Source organism: Poecile atricapillus, chromosome 1, assembly GCF_030490865.1.
Source record: "Poecile atricapillus isolate bPoeAtr1 chromosome 1, bPoeAtr1.hap1, whole genome shotgun sequence".
In the NCBI taxonomy this organism is placed as follows: domain Eukaryota; kingdom Metazoa; phylum Chordata; class Aves; order Passeriformes; family Paridae; genus Poecile; species Poecile atricapillus.
The window spans coordinates 126,276,854-126,298,250 of NC_081249.1; the positions used below are offsets into that span (position 1 = coordinate 126,276,854).

General features: G+C 54.4%; 2 protein-coding genes across 3 annotated transcripts; both read right to left on the bottom strand.

Annotated features, from left to right (window-relative positions):
* Positions 1-1,276: 1,276 nt before the first annotated feature.
* Positions 1,277-5,416, bottom strand: CNTF (ciliary neurotrophic factor). The gene is made up of 2 exons (XM_058832112.1): positions 4,429-5,416; positions 1,277-4,177 (listed from the first exon to the last, which is right to left on the bottom strand). Exons 1-2 carry the CDS (start codon positions 4,540-4,542, stop codon positions 3,704-3,706), a joined length of 588 nt encoding a protein of 195 aa, XP_058688095.1. The 5' UTR covers positions 4,543-5,416; the 3' UTR covers positions 1,277-3,703.
* A 128-nt stretch (positions 5,417-5,544) lies between these two features.
* ZFP91 (ZFP91 zinc finger protein, atypical E3 ubiquitin ligase) lies at positions 5,545-21,326 on the bottom strand. 2 transcript variants are annotated; one of them, XM_058832085.1, is made up of 11 exons: positions 21,250-21,326; positions 18,808-18,833; positions 13,656-13,871; positions 13,410-13,446; positions 12,871-12,960; positions 12,399-12,521; positions 10,830-10,880; positions 10,242-10,320; positions 9,850-9,964; positions 9,261-9,360; positions 5,545-8,937 (listed from the first exon to the last, which is right to left on the bottom strand). In XM_058832085.1, exons 1-11 carry the CDS (start codon positions 21,303-21,305, stop codon positions 8,427-8,429), a joined length of 1,404 nt encoding a protein of 467 aa, XP_058688068.1. In that variant the 5' UTR covers positions 21,306-21,326; the 3' UTR covers positions 5,545-8,426. The 2 variants fall into 2 exon arrangements, with proteins under 2 accessions (XP_058688068.1, XP_058688059.1); XM_058832076.1 differs by lacking the exon at positions 21,250-21,326 and adding an exon at positions 19,644-20,117.
* Positions 21,327-21,397: the final 71 nt, after the last annotated feature.

The following is a 21,397-nucleotide window of genomic DNA, read 5'->3' on the forward strand; positions in this document are numbered from 1 at the left end:
CCCAAAATGACCTCATGCCTGAGGGGCGTGTGGGCTGTAACCCCAGCTCTTGCACCCCAGTTCACCCAGCTGCCTGCTTGGCTGGCCGTGCTGTGACATGGGCACCCCCTGTGCTGCGGCAACGCTCAGACTGGAGCAGCCAGTGCTGGCCCTTCCCTGCAGGTCAGAAAAACAGTCCTGAGGAGCGTGTTCTTCCACGGAGCCCCGTAAGCAGCTTCCCAGGGCAGCCCTGCATGGCAGGATATAGATGACAGACTGGTCTTACCTCCTTTTGTGCTCCTGTGCTCAGACACACCTAACACTGATTTCCTCGTATATTAAACACCTGGACTTTCTTGGTTTGGGAGAAGTGTACAAATTGCCCCTCTGTCCCAGGTTTGGCAGCACAGGAAATCCCCCGGTCCATGGTTCACCTCAGCTTGGAGGCAACTCATCCCCAAACAGGTGGTGAAGCTTCTCTCCTGACAAACCTGTTTCCCAGGCACTGCCCATCCTGCTGAGTGCCTGCCAGTGGCGCTTGTGGTGAGAAACCATTAGACAAGATCCAAGAGAGGAAAAAACGAAGGGAAGAAAAAGGGAAAAGGAACAGGTGGGGACTAACTGTGGCGATGCCAGCTGGCGGGCGCAGTGGTTAGAGGATGAGGTGAACCACAAAAGTTCTTCTTTTTCCAGCTCACGCTCGGAGAGACACACAGGGCTACGCTTGAGGCGTATTTTCCTGTAAGAAGGGAGGGCTCCTGGCCCTTCCCAGGAAAGCAGCACAGCCACAGAGAGCCACTCCTAAGGGTTTTCACCTGTTCCTTTGAGGCAGACAAGTGCAGCCAAGGCTACGACGGGGAAACCCAGGGAAATCCTTTCCACTGACTCAGACAGGAGAAAAAGGCTTTCCTGCTATTAAAAAAGGAAAGTGTTGGTGAACATCCACCCACCCCAGCTCCAGCTCAGGATCAAGAAGTCAGGAGCCAGCACTGCAATGCTGGCGTGGGATGGTGGGTGAAGCAGTGGGACCAGCACAGCTGAATCCCACTGGCCCTGGTACCCTGTGGGCAAGGAGCAATTCCATTCTCACCCAGCACCAAGGCCTGATGTCAGGGAGCAGCCTCAGCTCAAAACCTTTCCAACCCCACAAACTGTGCCCAGCCACACGTTAAGCCCTAAAAACATTTATTATTTTGAAATTAAACACATCCATGGGTTGCTTTTGATGGCTCCATCCCTGCTGCAAATTGGGAGTGCAGCCCTCCCTCCCCCCCCCCCCCCCCACCTCCCTGTTCCCACCAGCAAATCCCTTCTCTTCCCAAAGCACAAAGTTGGAGGTTTCGGTGGGTTCCGGTTTGCAGGAGACCATTTCAGGGGTCCTCAGCAGCATTAGCCACATGGGTACAACTGTCCTCCCCTCAAATTCTTAATTTCTGATTCCAAAATGAACAGCTTCATTTGCCTTCAGCCACCCGGATCAACTTCAATCTGTGGCAAAGCAAATCCAAGGGCCTCCTGGCACCACGGGAGCTCAGCTGTCGGGCGCCCCTGTCCTCGCCAAATCACTTCACTGGTGATTCCCCCAGGGCTGCAGCTGAAAAATAGCATTAAATCCCAGCCAGCTCAGACGTCACCGCCTCTGCACGGCATGGTGGGGGCTGGCTGGCAGAGAAAGGCTGGGAGCTGGAGCCTCTCGCTCAGCCAAAGCCTGGAGGTTTGCATTAATGGACTGCTTTTTCCCATTGTTTCTGGTTTGAGTAGCCATTCCCGAGCATTGTGGCTGCTCCACAAATGCAGGTGCACCCGGCTGGCGACGTAACAGGGGAGGAGTAAGGAAGGTTGCAAAAGCCCAGGGAAATCCCTGGGGCAACACCATGTCCACCTTGGGTCTCCACTGCTGCTTTCACCCTGGAGTGCAAGTGCAGCACCGAGCTCAACTCTCTGCCAGCAGCTGATGTGAGAGGATCGGATTGCAGCCCTGGCCGGCTCCCCAGGATCTGAAGGTCACCTCATAACCGGCCTGTGCTGCCGGAGAAAAGAGGTCTGTTCCCACCTGGTCGGGTGGTGAGGTTCAAGGACACACTCCAGATGTCCCTGCCCACCCCCAGGAAGGTGAGGAGGATGTGAGCACCGCACCCAGTCACTGCTGAGCTGGAGAGTGAAAGGGGAGAAGAGCAAGGTGGCCTCAAGCACACAGCAGCGGGCAAGAAAAATACTTGTCAGAAAAGGGACTTGATTTGACTAATCCTGAAAAAAAATAATGGCCATAAATTGTTATTCCAGAGCACGGGGAAGCATAAAGATTGAAATAATCCAGTCTGAGCTGCAAAGCTGAGGGCAGGCAGTAAGTGGCAATGAAGAAGGTGCATGTTCTTCCTCTTAGGCATCACCCATAAAAACCAGACCCCACCAAACCACCCTTGCCCCAACCCTGCAGCCCTGTGTGGTCGGTGGGGTGGGCAGGATGGCACTGGGGGCTCAGTCCTGGGCTGCTCTTTGTGTTCCCAGAGCCCCCGTGCCTGTGCAGACGCCGCTGGTGCTGGGGCAGGCGCTGTGCCCGGTGCTGTCCCAACTTGCCACCACAAAGCCGCTTTGTGCGGAGCCGGCCAGGCACGTCCCCAGCCTCCTCCCTGCTCTTTGGCTCCGGTCTCCCCCCATGCTGCCTGTCCTCTCGCAGGCTAGGGAAGAGGGAAGGACCACACCAGGACAGGGCACAACTCCTGTGACCCACCACCTCCTCCTCATCCTCGCACCATCTCCTTCATCCCCAACTCCTTCGTCTTCCCCATGACCTCCCAGTGGGCCACATCCCCCCAAACCTCTCACCTCACTGGGATGGACCCTTCCCTGGAGGGGGAACTGGGCAGCCCAGGCTCTCTGGTGAGGTTGACTGTCCCACCTCCCCCAAGAAGTACATCACCCTGGGAAATCTCCCAGCCTTTTATTCACTCAGCAGCCAGCAGCCATCACATCCAGTCATCAGGAGAACCGTGGCCCAGGAAGCTGTGAAACATCCCAGCACTCCACAAGGTGAACAATGTGGCTGGGGCTGTTAGATTCTCCCATGCCATTCCCAGTCCTAGAATAAGCCCTGCAGGCACTAACCTCCTTGCAGAGGGGCTTCTGAATCATAGCTAAAAGATCCCCTTTCAGTTAAAAGATCTCTCCATTATCATGTTAGTTAAGAATTCCCCTCCTGATTGCTTTCCCCCCTCCCCAAAAAGCCCCCAAGCAGTTAGAGCAGAAATTCAATGAGCAGCAAAACCAAGCTGGGCAGAAGGAAAGAGTCCACGTGCAGGAGTCTGAGCCTTGTGCCCTGCAGCTGGCGGGCAGGTCCTAAGACTCCTTTCACCAGGTGATGTTTTTCTGTCGCTTCGCTCCTGCCCTGCATCCACGAGAGCCCCAAGGCAGCATCTGCCTGCCATAGGCAGCGTCCAAATTCTAAAGACAAGGGCAGTGCCACTGGGGGAGCGGCAAAGCTGCTTCCTGGGGGGCTATTCAACTGCCCAGCAGGAAGAGCCCAAGGACCCCTGAGGATCCCCGCTCCCTGCAGGGTAGACTGCAGCGTGTGCCTCAGTTTCCCCACGGGGAGCAGCACTAAAAGCACAGGGATTAATGACATGGTCCCTCCCTTCCACATCCCCTCCTTTGCTGTCAGCTGCCCTCTGAGAGGGTGGGCAAGGAGCCCCAGCAGCACCCAAGACCCCTCGCCCTGTGCTCGCCTTCAGGGGCTCTCGGCCAGGCTGGGGGCTGCGCCAGTGGCCGGGCTGGGCTTGGTGAGCTGCCGCAGGTCCCGCACGGACCTCACGGCCCACTGGGCCAGCTCCCGCAGCACGCCCAGGCCCCGCAACTTCTGCTCGAAGAGGCTGAGGCGCGGCGGGGGCGGCGGCCCGTCCCCCTCCTCGCCGGGGACCCCGCGGCTCTCCAGCCGCAGCAGCTCCTCGAGGTGGTAGGCGAAGGCCGAGACCTGGAGCAGGACAGCCGCCAGCGCCCGGCCGAGGCCCTCATCAGCCTCGCCCAGCTGCTCCCGCTGCTCCTCCAGCATCTGGGCCAGCAGGGTGCGGAAGGCCCGGTAGGCCGCCAGGTTCTCCAGCAGCCGCTGAGTGCCCGTCTGCTCGTCCCAGTGCTCCACCGCCGCCAGCGGCACCCCCTCCACCGCCGCCACACTGGCCGAGGCGTCCAAGCCCTGCTGCTCCACCTGCAGGGTGAGACCCGCCGGGGATCAGCGGAGGCAGGACAAATGTGGTGGGATCCCCAGCCCTGAGCCCTGCAGGTGTCGGGGCAGTGCGAGCTGCCCAAGTCTTGCCCAGGTGTCAGCAGGCCCGGATCCAGCAGGACTCCGTGCCCCGTCCCTGCCACGGGTCGGAGTCCTCACACCCCAGCACAGCTGCCCAGATCCCACCAGTGCTCCCAGCCCCGCGGCAGCCAGAAGGAGCAGGGCAAACTCACGTAGGCGTCCAGGAGGTCAACGACATCCGCACGCATCTTGCCGGCCAGGCGGATGCCGCGGCTGCAGAGGTCACGGCGCCGGAGGGCAGTGGAGGGGCTGTCTGCGGCCGCCATGGTCCCGGCAGCTGTCACGGCCACCAGGCTCCGGGCGCAGCACCCGCCCGGCCCGGCGAGGACAATCCCTTGCTGAGCTGGTGCATTCCAGCCGGGAGCTCCGCTCACACGTCCGCTGGCCTGGTTCTCCCCCTCTTCCGTGCCTGGAGCCTGGCACCACGCTGCAAATTCCCGCCTCTGGGATCAACAGCGACAGATTATTTCCCTAATTCCCCCACGCATCGCTACTCCAGGCTCTTGCCCAGAACTGTCTGGCCCAGCAGCAACAGGCTCCCAGCCCCGGCTGACCCACTCCTCCCTCCCAGCCATAGTGAGATTAGCCGCACGCTAATCCCTCGGCTCATTCCAGAGCGCGGGAAACCACTGCCGGGAAGAGGTGAGCAAAGCCCGGACATTGCTCAACACCTCAGCCGGGGCAGCCGGCTGGAGCCTGAGCGGCCGAGCAATGCTTGAGGGCAGCCCCAGGCTGGAGATCCCGCAGCAGTCCCAAGCCAAATGGCAACCCAAACCCTGGGGGAAGGATCTGTGCCTGATGCTTCTAACTCCCCTTTCCCAACGGGGTCCTCCCCTAAAGAGGGGCTGCAGATAGGGAAAGATGTCCCAGCCACCCCAGGAAAACTCTGGCCACCCCACAGGTGAGCTGCACGCACCAAGACAAAAACAGCTCTTCGGGTTGGGTTGGTTTTTCCTCAGTATGTTTATTTTAGTTATGCATTACCCAGATCAAGAATGAAAAAAACCCCAGGAGTTGAAAAGCAGCTTTCTATGAATACCACAGTGTGCCTGGCTGGGGGTCCCAGGGATGGGGGGTCCCCATATGCCCAGCAGCCTCCTTGCCACCCTGTGGCTACTGCAGAAGCTGCTGAATTGGGGAGCCCCTGGCCATGGCAGCCCCCAGCCCCAGCCTGGTGGCCCAGGGCTCCCAAAGTGCTGCCTGTGCCAAAGGGCCTCGTGCCCCCTCCGATCCCTCCCCGGGAGGAGAAAAAAAATAAATACAGGGGAAAAAAAAATACAAAAAAGTTTATTGCAAACTACTACAATAATTTATTGAAGCAAACTGCATGCGAGTGAAGGAGAGACATCGAGGGGAGGAGGAGCTGCAGGAGGGCTGTGTCAGTTTTAGGGCTTCAGAGGGACATGGGAAGGGAGCTACACATCTCTCCTGCATCAGGGGCGAGCAGGCTCTGGTTAGAGGACAGACAGGCACCTGGCCCCGGCCAGAAAAAGAAAAGGGAGAGCTACAAGAGGTGTCATGGAAGGACAAGGCAGGGAGCAGCAGGGATCAGAGGTGTCCAGACCAGGAAGCAAAGGAAATGTTTGATTTTGCATCCCAGAAGTGCAGCCAGGGGCAAACCCTGCTCACTGGGGTGGACGTGGGATGAGGAAGCCTCTCCCAGCCTGGTGCCAAGTGCTGGGTCACCAGAGGTGAACAAGCCCTTGGCCCAAAGGCCTTTTAGTGCCATCCCTCGACCAACAAACCCCCGAGCACTCCTTTAGTGTTCTGTGCAAGGCTCTGCCCACCCCGCACCTCCCGCAGGCACAGGGGGCCGGCAGAGACTCAGCTCCAGCAGCACCATGTCCAAAGGACACAGCCAGCCTGCCCTGAGGGCCACCAAGCGTCCCCAGAGAGAAACCCCACACTGCTGGGGGTGAAACCATCAGAGCTGGGCTGAACTGCTGGCCTCAGTGTGCTTGCTGTCCCTCCCTGGCCTGCAAGGGGAGGGGACCAGCTGCCACCCAGAAAGTTTCCTGCTGTAAACCACAGTAAAGCAATCCAAGCAAGACACTGGATCATCTCAACTGAAGGAACTGGTTTAGTTTAACACCGTTCCACCACGGTCCTTCCACCAGGTGTGCTGGGCCTCCACATGAGCCAGGCTGCTGCCACAGCATGAGGACGTGGGATGCCCACACCCAGGGCACGGGACACCCAACTGCTCAGCCTCCATCCACCCCAACACCAGGAAGTGCTTTGACTTGCTCTGACAAAGGTATCAGTGCAAGGGGGGAGGGAAGGAGGGAGGGAGGGGGCAAACCAAGACAAACAGCCTGAGAAAAGCCAGCATGTTTGGGCCACAGATGGATTTCCAGGCATCACAGGGGACAGAGTGGGTGTTCAGAGTCAGTTTCCTGTTAATCCAATTAAATTCCACGTTTTATTGCCGTTTTCCACACCCCAGGTACCCGATTTCAACAAGCTGCTGTGCGCTACAGACCAACTCAGCTGATCTTGTACTCAGACAAGATACTTCAGCTCTGCTCCCAACCCCAGAAACCCAACCAAAAAACAAGCAAACAAACAAAAAACCAGGTTATTCTTCACCTCTTCCAAAACCGCTACGAATTCAAGGCCACTGAATCTCCACACAAAGTTTCAGAGAAGAGCAAAAAAAAAAAATCCAAGTCTCCATAGCAGACACATCTCATCCTATGTAAACTGTTCCAAGGGCTCAAAGCTGCCCTAACTACACCAGCAGGCAACACCTGACCTGCCACGTTTCAGGGAAAGCTGGGGTGTCTGTGCCGAAAAGAGAAGCTTTCAGAACACAGCTACACAATCTCCCCACCAAAATGAGGCCAGGGAGAAAAGCTGACAGCCCCTTAGTCCCACATCAATCTATTGCCTTGGATAAACAAGCCTGAGAAAACCATATCCAGTCCCTGCTAACTGTGTCTTTGTCTAGACCTGGAAAGGAGAGGCAGAGTTGGATGAGGAGCACCACATCCCCCAGCAGCAAGTAGCTCACGGCTGTCCCGAGTCACAAGAACAAGTTCCTGGCTAACAACATCCCTCCCCGAAAGGCTGGGGGCGAAACAGGCATTTAATGCAAGGAGCTCACCCGGAGCTGGGAGGAAGGGAGGGAGGGAGAGACAGCCCATCACTCACCTCATCCTCCTGCTAACACGCTGCTGCAGAGACTCTCACTGCACACAGGCTCTCCTCCAGGGGCTCTCCCTCTACTCTGGAAAAGCTGCGAGACACATCTGACTCCAGAGCGCTGCCTTCACCTCGGCTCTCTCAGCTGCTGGCACGATGGCACTGGAGCTCCCTGCACTGGAGCCTACTGGGAAACAGCCTGAACCCCTTCCACCCCCGCCCCCTAAGAACAGAACTAAAAAATACCGACCCTTTTTTAAACAATAAATAAGGAATCTTGTTACCACAACACAAAAACGAAGCATGTTCAAAGTGCAAATTACTGTCGTCAAACTGGGATGCTCCTCCTTGCCTCTCCCACGCAGGGCTCCTGTAGCCCCCGGGCCTCTCCAAGCAAACATGATCTACGAGCCAGGGCGTTCCCTCCCTCCACTTCCTGCCAGGGCTGGAGCAGGAGAGCGCGGTGGGAGCGGGATGTGCACTGCTGCTTCACAGCTCACCCTGCCGAGGGGCTAAAGTGCCAAGCTCTCAGCCCTGGCAAGGAAGGAGGAGACTGCAAGGACCAGAGTGCAGTGGTGCATAGAAGTCGGGACCAGGGGCAGAGGGAGTCCTAAAGAACTTCTCCAGAGCATGTCCAACGCTTTTCAGTTTGCCAGTGGGGCCACGCCAAGGAGCCAGAAAGGCAACTGCTTTGGGGTAGAGCAAAGGGTTTCGGCAGTGCCCCCACCCTTGGAGAAATCCGCCGCTCAATCCAACTTGCTCTGGCAATGGCAGCACGTGCCCCTTTCCACAAAGGGGCCGTGGGAGAGAGAGAGAAGTGGTTGGGAGAAAGAGGATGTGCTGTGATCCGTGCTGGAGGGGAGCAGACCCTTCAGTTATTTACTAGTATTGTAAGTTTTGTTTAACTTTCCTCTCTTTCAGTAAGTGCCTCCTCCTTTTCTTTTTTTTCCTTTTCCTTTTAAATACAGAGTCCCAACTGTCCCAGCACCCAGGTGCTCCCCCACCACTAGGGTCCAGTGGAGTCTGAATCTTCAATGAGCACCTCCGTGCTGGCTCCCAGCATCTCTGTGTTCATGACCAGCCCCTCTGGGTTCGCGCTGCTGCCGCTGCCCACAAAGAGCTTGCCGTCAGCCACCAGGCTCACACGCTCCGCCCCGCCACAGTAGGGCTTTGGCATCCCCTCTGGGCTCAGCAGCAGGCAATCTGCTGGAGGAGCGCTGCCCAGGGGGTCAGGGAGCAGCGGGAGGCCCTGGCCATCTGTGGGCGGCACAATGGCCTCGGGATTAGTGCCCAGGATATCGGTGCTGGTGATCAGGGCACCCGCGTTGGCAGCCAGTGCTTCAGCAATGAGCACTTCGGGGTGACTCTTGGCTTTGTGGGCCACCACGCTGTCCTTCTTCTCGAATTTCTTGCCACAAATATTGCAGGAGAACTGGTAGAAGGAGTCTGCATCGTGCTTCTTCATGTGCCAGTTGAGGGAAGCCTTCTGCCGGCAGGTGAATCCGCAGATCTCGCACCTGGGAGGGAATAACGAGGAGGTTACAATGAAGGGACATCCACAGATGCTCATAGGAACAGTAGTAGCGAGGTGGCAGCCCAGGAAAACAGCAGGGGCTCGCTAATGTCACTGCAGCTCCAGCTCTGATTTTATTTACTGAGGGTTTATGCTCCCCAGATCCACACCAATATGCTGTCCCAAGGAGCAGATGACACACGTGTGTGTCCAAAAAGAGCTGGGACATCAGGAACAGGCTCCAGCCCCGACTTCAGAGCTGCTCTGAAATGGGTGCTTCAGGGGTCCCTCAGAGCAGGAGGGTGAGGCACAGGCAGAGGTACTCACTGCAAGGGCTTCTCGCCCGTGTGGATCATCCGGTGCACTGCCAAGTTGTGGGAGCTCTTGAAGGCCCGGGCACAGTACTCACAGATGTAATCCCTTTGATCTGAAAGACAACAGCAGTTGCAGCATTGCTCTCCCACAGACCTGCTCCCTTTCCCAATTCTCAGGCAGTGCAGGTAAAGCTGGCCAAGAAGGAGCAGAACTACAAGTTCTGGGAGGAGGAAATGTCCCACAACACACCACAGCAGCTGATCTGGAGAGGCAAGGCATGATTAAGACTCTCCTAAGAGCTAATTATCCACTCTGACCAACACTGAAAGACTGACAAAATGGGATAAATCAGACTTTATCTGTAGAGGTTTATTCCTCTACAGAACCCCTAAGTGATGCTTGCCAGAAGGAGAATTAAAACCTCTGCAGTCTATTTCTTAAAAGATGGTAATCCAGAAGACAGTAATACCCTGCTGCTGCAAATCTATGCCACCTGACTTGGCTTCATTCTCCCCAGAAGTCCCAGAGGCTTTTCCATTTTCACCCCTGTCTGTTCACTGACCTGAAGAGGAGTTTGTATCTATTTCCCACCCCACTGTACCTGTGTGATGTTTGGCATGCCGCAGGAGCTGCTTCTGGAGCCGGAAGAGCCGACCGCAGGAGGGATGAGGACACACATATTTTTTCTTCAGTAAGTGCTGATATTTTATATGATGCTGGAAAGAAAGAGTGGAAGTTTGCAGACTGTTCACGGCTGAGTGAAAAGCTGAAGTTCACTCAAGTTTAGATCTCCAGTGGAAAATAAAACACACATGGACATCCAGCCACCTGACAGACACTCACACACACGGCTACAACTGGCCACAATGAAGTCCTCCAAAATGACAGAGTCAGAAAAGGCTTTGAGTGCCAGTGGAGCCTTAGCTGCCTGTGTTCCAAGCACCTCTTCCCTGCCTTCCCACGTGCCACAGAGGAAGTGAACACTCCACCAACCTGCAGGTACCGCGGGTGAGCCAGGACCGTGCCGCAGCCTTCCATCTCACAGCGGACATACTGGATCGGAGGCTTCTTCCTGGGAAATCAGCAAGGAGAGGGGCAGTGCTTGGCTGCTTCTATGATCAGGTGATTCTGTATGTATTCTACTTAGAATCACAATTTCTGTGTCTGTGAGGATCAGATGTGTCTCATCACACAAATAACAAGTGCAAGCACAGCAAAGCGCTATGGCTTCAAACCCCCTGCCTGGGCTGTGACAGAGTTGCTGTCCAAGGGCCACCTCCTCTCCTGACACTACTTGAGGGCTCTCCCTAGAGCTGGGAAACTTCAGGAGACCCAGAATTCCCAGAACCTTATTGCTAGGCAATGCCACAGGAGGGATCAACTGAGAAGTGGGGAGAGGACAGGTTCACTTGGAAGAAATCAAAGCCACACCTATAGTGGAGGGAAAGACAAGGCATGCTGCTATTTTTGTTTTTTATTCCCTTTAAGGCAGAGAGATGGCTTTGGGACAATTCTTGTCTGCATGTAGAACACAAGGGAAGCAAGTCTGCAGAACAGAACTGGTTTGAGAGGATCATTTACCTTCTCTTGGGCAGCCTTGGGCTCTTGTCATCCTTTCTCCTCCTTCCCCTCCTGTAACAGGGATATAGAAACAAAACTGAGAGAAGCTTCTTTACATTAGCAGTGGACAGAGACTTTGAAGTGTATGTTGTGCTGCTTCATTAACTGCATGGATTAAAAAAAAAACTGAGTGCAAGTTGGAGACAGATTCACAGGACAGAGAATTCCAGAGAAATAAATGCTTCAAATTGTTTGCTCTCTCAATACTTCCCATTTCCTAATGCATTTTTCATAAACATGTAATTTTGCCAACATGGTCTAGAGCCGACAGTGCACCCTATTTCCTCTGCTCTGTTGGGGAACATTGCACACCACGGGAAAACATCCATCTGCCTGAGCAGGAAGAACGGGACTTATGTTCCAGCAGCTATTTCACAGGCCTCTAAATTAGCCACTGCAGCTTCTTTATCTGTCAAGACAAAAACCTAGGCTCTGTCTGAGCAGACCTGTGCTCACATGTAAACTGAAGCCTCCCAAGCCACAGCTCTGCCTGCCTGATCCCATTGCTGCAGAGACACTTGGAGTAGATTGATGGAAGTATTTTCTAGACTCTGCTGAGACCTCTGTATTGATGGCAAGCCAGGAACATGCTGAACACACACTCAGCATTCAAGCCAAGCCCTCAGAAGAGCCACAGGTTTTATTACACACAAAAAGTACCGTCTGATTCAAACAACAAAACCTCAACCCTCAGAAAGCAGTCTCCAACAGACAAAAATGTTCTCAAAATATCAGCCTCCTCACTCCCCTCCATTGTGAATCAGCAGCAGCTGAGGAACAGCAAGAGAAATTACACCACCAGTGTGCAGCAGGTCAGCAGAGGGAGCCCAGGCTGTTCCAACCACTCGGAGAGGAGCTGAAGTACAAAACCAGCTCCTTTTTCTTTTTTCCCCCTTACATTATCCCAAAGAATGGCTTTGACACAGTCACATAAACCAATCTCCCTCTGTTGCCAGGAGGAATGCTTCAGCCATGAATTCCAGACACCCAAAGGTGCCAGGCCACTGGCAACTGGGTGGCAAGAATTTGTTGTTTTACTTCTCAAAAACAAGGGGAAAACAGCTGATTTTCCTGAGCTCTGGTAAAGTCCTAGCTGTACAAAAAGGACACTTGCCACACACACAAGGTATTCCAGTGACAAGATATCCCAGTGTCTGCCCCCAGCGCACAGGAGGAACACTGTCCTCTCCCACTGGCTTTCAGGATCCACTTAAGGCATCCCAACAAACCCATCATAAGGACACCCCGAAGTATTTCCCTCTGTGTGGTCACACCCAGGGAGGCTGACTAACCACAGGATGATGAAAAACCCCTCCACTTAAGCTAAACTCTGATTTTTTTGTGTCTGAACACAGGGAAGATGTGAGGGCACAGGATAAACAGTTCTGTCCCATCAGCTCTCAGGCCCAGAGGAGGAGAAGGAGGAGGGGGAGGGAGGGAACCAACAACAATTAAACACTGTTGTACACCAGCAAGAATGCAAAACACACAGCACACACACTGGCATGTGTAACTGCAGAATTTACTCACTTCCGTGGTGGTTCTTCATCCTCCTGAAACTCATTCTCTTCTTTCACTTCCACTTTAATCTCTTTCTGCCTTTCTTTCTCCTCCTTCCCCTTGCTAGCTTTTCTCCTTTGCTTTGGTGCTTCCCTACAAAGACACAAGTACAACACATTACTCCAATACTCTTCCCACTGCCTGCTTCTTACAAAGATTGAAATGAAAATTGGACCCAAGTTCAGGTCTATTCTTCAAATCACACTTTCAAGCAGAATTAAGAACCAGGCTTAGGGAAGCACCCAGCAAGGCTCTAAAGGTTTCAGTTCCTGAGAGAAGAACCAGAGAGAAGGCCAGAGAGTTCTGGCCAATGCAGGAAATGTTTAGAACCATTCCAGCAGACCAGCTACCACAGGTGCTAGCACAAGCATATTAAGCTAATTCAGGTAACATGTCCATATTTTCTGGTCTAAACCCCCAGTAAGTATATAATCCAATATACTTCTCTAAGTGGGGCTTGTAGGTCTCATCTCTGGGATCATCTTTGAAGGGAACTTCTTCCTCACTGATGAGCATCTCCTCATCATCATCGCTGCCAGGAGAAAAGGAGAAGAGAAGACTTTGGCTGCAACAGCTTGGCCACTACTGCAAGAATATCTGTGCACCATCCCCCAGCATGGGAAGGACACTATTACACAGCACTTCCTCATCCAGCATGACTGGGGAAAGGTAATAACTTGCACTGACCGAGGAGCACAGTGACAACCAAAACAGGCTGGGCAGAGATGTGTCCTCTCCTGAAGCCACCCACCCACAGCAACAAAGCTATCAGGTGGAACACCCAGATTATATCTTAGTATCAATTTCTCCACACTATCTCCTGAGATCTGTGCACACTGGAGCTGCAAAGGCAAGGGACCAAAGGAGACAGAGCTACTGTCGGTCCCATGGAACATATCGCACAAGAACTTATTTTTGAGCAACTCAGGGCCACCTTGAGACACTGAATAGGAAGAAACACCACAAAGTAACATGTCCTACCTGACTCCATCTGGAGACTGATGCTCTTCTGTGACCACTGAAAGGAAAAGTCACCATTAGGTTTCAAAGTGTGTTCGCTGCAGTGAGCTCATCTGTCTCACGGTACCTCCGTCGACATTCAGAGCCGGGAGTGCTGGTGGCAGAAGGTACCCGTGACAAGCAGCACCACGCCAGCACCAGCCACACGCCCAGAGTGACACCCACAGCCGGCTCCCTGACCGTGCCCAGGCCCTCTGTGCCACGTACCGTACTCCAGCTGGTCGGCGTTGGGCTCTGACTTGCAGATGAGCTGCAGGGAGCTCGCCTTAGATCTGGAGGCGCGGGAATTCTCGGAGTCGCGCTGGCGAGCGGTGGCCGCCGTCCGGCTGCTGCGCCAGCTCCGGCTGGGCCGGGCCGTGCCCATGGGAGAGCCATGGCTGAGCACGCTGGACACTTCCTCCTCTTCCTTCTCTTCTTTGGGAGCTGAAACAGCCATTGTACTCTCTTTCATCATAGTACAAAATGCCTAAATCCCGTCATTAAATCACACCTTAAATCACAGCAGCCCCTGCCTGATGTGGGAACTTGCTCAGCCCTCTCTGCTGAGCCAGGACACTCCCCAGGCCCTCACCTCAGCAAACCTTCCCTTAAAACTCTCCTCACATTCTCTCTAAGGAAAGACACTAATATTTAAAAGCAGCTTATATTTCCCTCGGATAAAGGCTTCTAAGACGATGACTTGCTGGCTGGCTCTAAGCACAACAAAAGAGACACTCAGAAAGCTCAGCAAGTGCTTTATGAAAGGCCAGCTTCAAAGTTGAGCCATGTGAAAAGTCATGTTTAGAGAATCCCCCAAACATACACTTCACTGGAATTGTACACCTGGCAATATCCCTGAGGGATCTGAGCCGGATGTTTCTGGTGCTGTGCTAGAGCAAAAAGCATCACAAACGCTGTTAGCCTGAGGTCTCCACACTTATTTACAGCTTGTACAGGTGGTTTCCTTTTGGCTCATGGCTGGCCTCCAAACATGCTTTGGCAAGATAACAGAGCTGGCTAAAATGTCTTGTGAGCAAATTAATCCCTTAAAAACTAAAATTCCCAAGTACAGTTCATTTGATCTCACTCTTTGGAGCTTGCTGTGACGCTGGGCCTTCATGAACTCAGTACCCTTTGAAATGTTACAGATGATCACAGAACGGTTTGGGTTGGAAGGGACCTTAAATGTCATCTCATTCCAAGCCCTACCATGGGCAGCAACACCTTCCACAAGTTGCTCCAAGCCCTGTCCAACCTGGCCTTGGATACTTCCGGGGATTAGGAATCCACAACCTCTCAGATTCCTCCCAGCTTGCAATCTCCAGTTTTGCATCAAGCCTTCTGAATCGAATGATCCTTTTTCTCCTTAGTTTGCTTTGCATTACTCACTGTCTGATCCTTGATTAACAGGGTGGGAAAAAGCAACATTTGGCTGGAGAAGCCTGACTGGAATCCCGGATGTGAGGCATCACACTGTGTTGCAAACCATCAAGCTGCTGTCTTGCACGTATAAACCTCACCATCAGAGCATGAACTGCACCTTCTTGACTTTTTTTAGCAGATCTCAAGGTGACTGCTGCATGTTCTCAGTCTTCATGGTAAACATCTCAGGTTTTTGAATGCTAAATCAAACCTCAAAGATACTTGAAACCATCCTCTAGAAATTCCCCCCTCAACCAGTACCATGTTGCCAGGGATAGCACACACTGCTGCTCTGGAAGAGCTGTATTTCCTTGGAAGATCGAGCATTCAGCTGATTATTTATCATTTTAAAAATCAGGCTCACACAGCTGAAGCACACCTGCCTCAGAACACACCTGGACAGAGCACACCCCTCACCCAGCAGCTCTGCTTCCTTCCTTCTAAAGTGAAGGTCTTTGACAAGCCTTTTCCCAGGATTTCTCCTTCCTGCTTCCTCTGCTTCAGCACAGACGATTCCAACAGATTCAGGACATTTTTACATGCAAAGAATACCCAGGTACCACCCAAACCCCTCCTCAGAAGATGTATCATGTATTTACTCTGCCAAAGAACTCACTGTGATACAGTTATGAACTGAAAAAACTTCTAATTCTAGACCCTCCCAACACGGTCCCTGGTCCCCGTCCAAGGGTCAGGGCTGCACCAGGAAACTTCTGTCTGTCAAGTGTTCATCTGCAGGAACAGCTGGAATCAGCAATCACCAAGGCCCTGCCCAAAATATGGGAAGTCCTAGATTTGGAATAAATTTTAGTCTCTTTTTCCTTTGCAACAAATAGATTAAAAATTGCGAGCAAATGCCAGTCTCTGGGAGAAGGGACAAGACAAGGAAATCTGGAAGGACACTCAAAGTGAAGTTGTGGCTTTGTTTAGACAACCAAAAGACAAGACTCTGGGCTCTGCTCTGCTTTTCAACAGAGCTGAACTTTGATTTCTAAAGCTTTTGAAAGCTTCTTACTGACCCTGCAGACAGTTTCAGAAAATATATGTGTGCAATTAAGTGAAAGGAAAATACACAATTAATTGCTAAGTTAAAAAGCTGTTATAAAAATAAATGTACCACAAAATATGCACACCTCTGAAATTTAAGGCAGTAACCACAAAACAGGTAAGGCACCAAACACCTGGCTTTATAATGGCATGGACAAAAATGAAACTCAGGAAAAATATCCAAGTGCAGAGGTCCATCCAAAGGGCTGTTTCCCATCAGAGCACTGTGGAACTGTACAAATGGGACACAGGAAAATCCTTGGAGGGTTTGGGCAGTTTGAGCTGTTTAAATTCAGTGCATTTTTATAAGGTTTGGTTTTAAGTAATGACATTTCTCTCTCCAAACACTGACAAAGCCTTAAGGGAAAGCAATCACTCCCAAAAGGAGCATGAAGCATTAAGAATAAAACTCTTAGGCATGATGTGAGTCCTCTCTGTACAAACCCATTTGGTACTACCTGAGTCTAAAGTTTCCCATCTTTTTTTAAATCTGCCAAACCCGATTGTTTTCTTAGTAAAACCCTTGGATTTGAGAACGGGCTTCCAGGGAAGTGACTCTCCTGACTAAAATGAAAATTATTCCCACAAGGATACAGAACGCTGTGGGAAGCCAGATGTGAATTCTGCTATGCAGTGACCGTAGCTACACAAATTCATTTGTAAGCTGAGATTAAACGTTCTACTTATGCATCCAATATTCCTGCAGGCACACGTTGGGAAATCCTGCGACTGCATGACTAAGCAGGCGACAGGGAATAGCCAGGGAACCCAGGCTGACACTGCAGCTGCCCCCAAGCACGCTGCTGTGGTGACAGTCACACTTGGGCTGTGACACAACACACACCTTTGGCCCTCCTCTCCCTCTAAACTCCCCGTCAGACCTGCACAGCCGGAACTCCCAAGGGGATGCTGGAGAAGCCTGACCCCATGGCTCTGTACCATGGCTGTCCCAGGGAATATTCCAAATTGGATGTAGGAGTTGACAGTAAAGGCTAATATTGCAATGCAATGCAATGCAATGCAAAAAAAAAAAAAAAAAATCAATTCCATATCAGGAAACACCAGCCCAGAATTCCAAGTCTTGACCAGAACCGCTCACCACCTTATCCCAGCTCAATCCAGGGTGAAAGGACAAATGGGACAGTGCCTTCCAGGCTCACAGGGGTCTCCTGGCTACCAAAAACCCTGTGGTGCAAGGAGAGCTGCTGCTGGCTTACACTGGTCTGGCTGCTTCAAAAACTTCTGCTAAAGCCCAACAGGAGGAGGAGGGAGAAGCCCCTCTCCTGTTCCTGCACAACCTGTCCAAGGAAGACACTCCTTGGCCTGTTTCCAGGTCCTCTCCAACCAGCACAAGGTGCACAAGGGCTCCATCCAGTGTGCAGCCAAGACACAGGAGTGCAGCTTCCTCACTTCTGTAGACTAAAAAACAAACCAGACACAAACAACCCCCGCCCCCCACGGCACAGATTTCCTCTGGCCCAGAAGTCAGCACTTCCTAGTGCCAGTTTCCACGCAACTATTCCTACCATAATTTTGGGTGCAAATCTAAAAAAGACCCCCAGAAGTTTAACGAACACTTTTCCACTCCCACCTTCAAGCACAGCTGAAACTCTCAGAGCCCAAGTTAAAGGCTAAAATTGCTCGAATGCAGAGAGCCCCCAAACCTGGGAATTTCAGTCTGACAACATTCACTTCCTGGGGTAAACACGAGAATATTCTGCCTGTTTTCTACCACTACCAATAAATATTTCTCTTTAAACCAAAAAACCAAGTATGACCATTAAAGTTTTAACTCTATGCACATATGAAGCTTAACTTCTTTAGACATTTCAGCAACTTTGCTTTGATGTAAAAGGTGGAAGCTCTGACATTACACTGCCAAACCTTTACATAAGAAAGATCTGGGCTCAACACACAGCGGTTAATTCTGCTTCAGTCTGTAAAAACACACCTTGCCAGCTGGAACTGTGATGGATTTCCACACCCAAATGGAATAAAGACTTGTAGGAGGAAAGCTAAAGAGTTACCAAAACACGAGAGTAACAGCAGCCTCGGAGACATAACTGCTGGCAAACAAACAGCTCCAGCAGAAAGGGGAATTCATCTGCACAGGTGTGTGACCTCCTTTCCTCAATGCTTCATTCTGCCACAATTCTCTAGTGCCAGATCAAAAACAACACTACACAAAGCCCTTTACTTGGACCCGTTTCAGAAATCATCACCAGGTAAGGAGCGAAGCCCTCTAACTTTTTTTTTTTTATTGTTTGTTTTTGAGGGTTTTTTGGTTTGTTTTTTTTTAAATAAGAAATTGTTAAATAGGTGCATAAAGTTCACAGTGTGTACTAGAAAACAACAATTTTGCTCCAGTTCACAGATGCCCACAGTTGGGGCTTTTGTGTTCAGACCCTACTCACGCCCCCAGTTAAATAATTTTCTCTTCCACCCCTTAAGACGTCAGCCTAAAAAATCCATAATCCACTAAAGCTAGGAAACAGCAAGTGTGAATATCTGAATACTTTGAGTTCTACACAACTTTCCGAGGCCTCTCCAGGACCTACTCCTACATTTCTGAGCACAGAACAGAACTGAACCCAGGACTTGCCAACAACATGGGACTGCAATGCAACAAGAGCTGTCAAACCATGGAGCAGCCCAGCCTCATGCTCCAACAGCCATGGAAAGCCCGAGTGCTTTTTGGGACAGTAAGATTTTGCAGGTTGGGCATGTGCCAACAGCAGCAGCTTATCAAAGTTCCACACTCTTGAGAGAGACTCGGAAAGAAACTGCACATCACCCAGCACTAAAACATTCTTTAAAAGGAAGATCCAAAAGGAGGATTGGGCTAGCCCGTGGAACACCCCAGACTTTCCAGATGGAACACAACACCAGGAGTGAATAATTCAGCTCTTACCTTTACCAGCGACTTTATCTGCGCACCTGAAAAAACATAAAAGCAAGCGTAAGAGCCAGATTCTATGGGATGGGGGTAGCAAAAAGGAACTGAACGACATGGAGATGAGCCCAAATTCCTCAAAGCCCCCGTGCCTCTCTATTGGATGATTGTTTTAAAACCCTTATGCCAAGGTGGACTGTTTCAGCTGCAGGAAGCTGAGGGGAATTATTTCTGGCACCTCTAGGGAGCCTTTTCCTTCCTGTACCTCAGGACCTGGAGGGGATGCTGCAGAGGGGCAGCCATGGAGCCCTGCTCCCTCCTGTACTTCCCCCATCCCAAGGGACCGATGGGGCCAGTGGTTGAGCGAACACTTGGCCAAAGCAGCAAAGGCCCAGCCATGCCCAGGACAGTTATGACCAATCCAGGGGGATTTTTGTGCTCTTAGAACAGGGCAGAGCAGCTATACTGCCAAAGGCTCCGGTGTCCTGCTCAGGATCGAAGGTACAGCGAATGCAGCATCTCCTCCCGGGAAGGCAGATCCCACCGCCTCCCTCACCCAGACCTTTGGCAGACGGGGCCAGACCGCGCTGGCGCCGCGGGGGACCGGGACAGCGGCCGCTGCCCGAGGGCGCTGCGCAGCCGGCGATTCCCGGGACACTGCCCTTCCTGGGAAGGGACCGAAGGGGCCGGCCCAGGCCGGAACAAAGGGGCGGCGGCGCGGGGCACCCCGCGGCCGGAGGCGGCCCCAGGGCCTGGGCCCGTTGGCGCGGTCGTGCAGAGGCCGCCCGCAGCCCCCCGCCCGCGGCCGCGATCCCCGGAAGGAGCGGGCGGAGCCCGGCGCTGCAGGGACTCACCCGGCCCGGGGGGCCTTCCTGGCCGCGGGCGGCGTCTCGGCGGCGGGCTGCTCGGCGGCGGGCCGCGCCCCGGGGCTGCTCCGCCGGCGTCGGGGATACTCAGCCTTACGGCGGCGGGACGCGGCGGCGGCGGCGGCGGCGGCTCCCCCCGCGGCCGAAGCGGCGCGGCCGCGTTCCCGGCCGCCCCTCAGCACCCGGCTGCCGCCAGACTCCTCCCCCTGATCGGCGACGGGTGGCGGAGGTCGGCGGCGGCCCGAAGCCGGCGGCCTATCTGCGGCGGACGGCGGTGCCGGGGCGGGCGGCGGCTCGGCGGCGGCGGCCCCCGGCTGCTCGGTGCCCGCCGGCATCGGGGCGGCGGCGGCGGCGGGGCCGGGACGGCCGCGCTCCACCCTCGGCTGGGCACGCCCGCCCCCGCCGCCCGCGGCCAATCAGCGCCCGCCGCCCGCCTTCACGCGCGGCCCCTGCGTCCCGCCCCCTACCCGCGACCACCAATCAGCGGGCGGGACGCGGGGGACGGCCCTGCCCCCTAGGCCCGAGTCCCCCCGCCCGCCGCGCTCACGCCTTGCCCCGCCGCTCGCGCGCCGCCTGGCCAATGGGCGGCCCGGCCGAGGCGGGGCCCGCCTCCCCACCGCCGAGCGGCCAATCAGCGCGCTGCTCCCGCGCGCGCCCCGGACTCGCGCCGCCTCTCGCGCAGGCGCTACCGCGGCCGCTGCGCTCGCGCTCCCGCTCCCCCCCCGGCCGGCCCCGCTCGGCGCCCACTCGAGCGCGGCCCCCGCGGGCGCCGCCCCGCAGGCCCCGCCGCCCGGACCGCCCGTCCGCCGCGCGGCCGCCGCTCGGCCCCCGGCACCGCCGGGCTCCCTACCGCCGCCGCTGCCTGCGCCCCTCCGCCTGCCCCCGGGCCCCTTTGCCCCTCGGGCGAGGCCTCGCAGGGGAAGCCGTTCGCCGCCCCGCCCCACGCGGCCGCTCCGTGCCGCGGGGCTGCGGCGCCGCCCGTGGTACCGGCGGGGCCTAGCGGCCGGGCCGCTTTTGGCTACCGCTTCTCCTTTAAGAAAAAAAAAACGCCCCGTCGGGCGGCGGGTGAAAGTCGGTGACAAAATGGTGGCCGGCGCAAGGTGGGCGGAGCACACAGCCCCAGCCCCGCCCGCTTCCGTCCCGCGGCCGCGCATGCGCGGTGCCCGTTGGGAGTTGTAGTTCCACCGGGGATGAGGCCGCGCCGGTTCCCCGTTCCCGGCTGTGTCCCCGCCCCGAACGGCCCCTGGGCAGGAGCCCCGGGAGCGGCTGTGAGGGGGGACCCGCCCCCGTGATCTCCAAGGCCCGAGTCCCTCCCCAAAACAGCCCCACCAGCGCATGGTTCTCCCACAGGAACTGCATTAACACATTAAACCCACACAAAACCCCAAAGCTTCGCCCCCACAGACGCTGAGGGCACCACCCGGGAGCGGGTTTTGTCACGGTCGCCACTTGGACCTGGACTGATCCTGGCACAGTATTCCTTTGCCTTGGCTGCAGTGGGATGTGACACCAGGCCAGGATCGAGGGCTTGGGTTGGGCAAGAGGACTGGGACATGCTTGCTCTGGAGCGGAGGGTTTGGCTGATCTTACCCACCGTTTTAGGACAGGAGAACAAAGGGTAACACTTCCCCAGAACAAGGTGCTCCTCATCCTCCCTCAGGAGACAGCAAGAATCACAGGGGTTCAAAGAGCCCGCAGAGTTCAGCTGGAAAATCCTGTTTGCTGAACTGGTTCCCACCAGA